This window comes from Aphanomyces astaci (assembly GCF_000520075.1).
Source record: "Aphanomyces astaci strain APO3 unplaced genomic scaffold supercont1.16, whole genome shotgun sequence".
NCBI classification, from domain to species: Eukaryota; Oomycota; class Saprolegniomycetes; order Saprolegniales; family Verrucalvaceae; genus Aphanomyces; species Aphanomyces astaci.
In genome coordinates this window covers 1,027,161-1,029,200 of record NW_009798279.1, presented here as the reverse complement: position 1 = coordinate 1,029,200, position 2,040 = coordinate 1,027,161, and the positions used below count along the sequence as shown (strand labels likewise).

The 2,040-nt window shown below is 47.6% G+C and overlaps 1 protein-coding gene across 1 annotated transcript; it reads right to left on the bottom strand.

Moving 5' to 3' along the window:
* Positions 1–420: 420 nt before the first annotated feature.
* Positions 421–1,743, bottom strand: H257_07777 (hypothetical protein; the record flags this gene model as incomplete). Its single annotated transcript, XM_009833406.1, has 2 exons — positions 421–635; positions 1,635–1,743. The coding sequence occupies 2 exons, from the start codon at positions 1,741–1,743 to the stop codon at positions 421–423; spliced, it is 324 nt and encodes a 107-aa protein (XP_009831708.1).
* Positions 1,744–2,040: the final 297 nt, after the last annotated feature.

The window sequence follows — 2,040 nt, the reverse complement described above, 5'->3', positions numbered from 1 at the left end:
CAATAACATGCTATCAATGGATAATTTTGCCCAATCATGTGCGTTATGGAGTCAATAATCAGTTGGTTCAGAAATGGAATCAGCCAAGACCGTCCGTGGCTCCAACTTCACGACCATCGAAGACTTCCAGCTTGTCCGGTCATGGACCAACATATCTCAAGATGCGTCCAAGGGTAGTACTCATCACACATCACCACACCATCCATGATTCGTTGAAACAGCGGTCTGGCCATTCGAAAACGACGGCGAAACTTGGATTCGCCGTAGATTGGATTGGGGCAAGTAGTAGGTAAATCCGAGCATGCGCAGCCTCGCAATCTCGTGGTAGGTTTGGCTGACGGTTGGCAGTAGGGTCTTTAGGGCGCGCAGAAGACTGATGAAAGCCAAGAATCTCCCAAGCTAGATCCATGTCACATGGATCTAGCTTGGGAGATACTGCTCGGCCAGATACATCACAGGAAGCGCCATGCCCGCCGTGCTGGATTCGATAATTTCTTCATTACGCAGCTTGATCACGCTTGCACACTCTTCGGCTGTTATTGTTGTCTCGGTGCCGCGGAGGATCTTCACAATGACGCTCTCAAAATTGGGTTTTTGACAACTCGCGCGCTCGGACCTAACTGTAAACGACCCACCTAATCCGGATAATATTCGATAACCGTATGGAAGATTTGGCGCACTTCCAAAAGAGAGCATTCATCGCCTTGTAAGGCGAGCGTAATCGAGTTGAGGTCTTCTAGAGTGACTAGCAGGGCCGTCACTTCGCGATCTTCCACCACATTGAGTCGTAGCACATCGATACTGTGGTCAGCAATAGCCAATAGAAATGGCTTAAGCTCAATATACCGTTTCAACATGTCGAACGTCGAACTCCAGCGTGCCACACTTAGTGTAATCGCACGTAGGGGGGTCACACGACGCAGACGAGCGGCCGGTAGGGTAAAACGAAGCTTGGTCATAAGAGCGTTATCTTTATCAATAACAGTTGCATGGTTGGTGACCATGTCGGACACAAAGAGGTTAAACCGTTGGCTGGCGCATCCATTAAAAGGCACCCCGGCGAGTCGTGCAAAAGCTACATTGGTGGAGCAGTTATCTCCGATAAGTGCGATGACATTGCTCCAGGACTTCCCATAAAATCCAAGACAAACTCAGTAAACTCCACGTGGGCAGCCGCACTTAGAGATTCCTCCTCGTTGATTGGTGCAACAGACAGTAGTACTCGAGAGTAGCCAATATCATCGCTGGACAGGTAGGACGCAAACAGAGCAAGGTAATGGGTTGAGCCACACGACCAACCATCGAAGACAAGGGCGAACTTCTCAGGTAGTAGAAGAGCCACCTTCTTCTCGACGTGAGCACTTAGTCCGTGCATGTACTTCATGAACGAAGTTTGAGAGATCGAGTCCAAGTTTGCGAAGCGGCGGACGGTTGGATTTGATACAAACGAAAACGGTAGCAAACACAATGTAATCCAATACAGCCAACCAAACGCTGTACGCACATGTCGTGGGACCATGATATCAAATAGAGCTGAGGTGTTAGGGGGTTGGTTGCATCAAATGCAACATATCCGGGGTGGTCGGCGGTGATATGCGAGACGAGGTTAGTGTACCCACTCCCCTTATGTGAACGTCGTGCGCCACACCGGCATGTCCAGTCCGTACTGCCAGCAGCATTCCGAGTAAAGTAAAGCTCGGCGAGCTGGCGGCCGCGTAGGATGTTGTTGCTCGCGATGTTCATCAAAACGAGATATGACGATAATTCGTTATCACTTTTGTGTTAGTGACTGATAACCATCCATATCTACGAGTGGTTTTGAAGCCAGGTGTCGTGGTAACCACGAATTATTTATGTCAGAACGAATATTTATTTTTTACCTCTAGAAGTTCGAATAATCTATTTCTGATTGCTCCAAAAATAGGTTATTCATTTTCTTCGCCGTGACAAAAGAATAATATATTTTTAAACGAAAAATGAATATATTCACGGGAAAATTATTATATGGTCAGCACTGTCCATGTCATCATCATCGTCCTC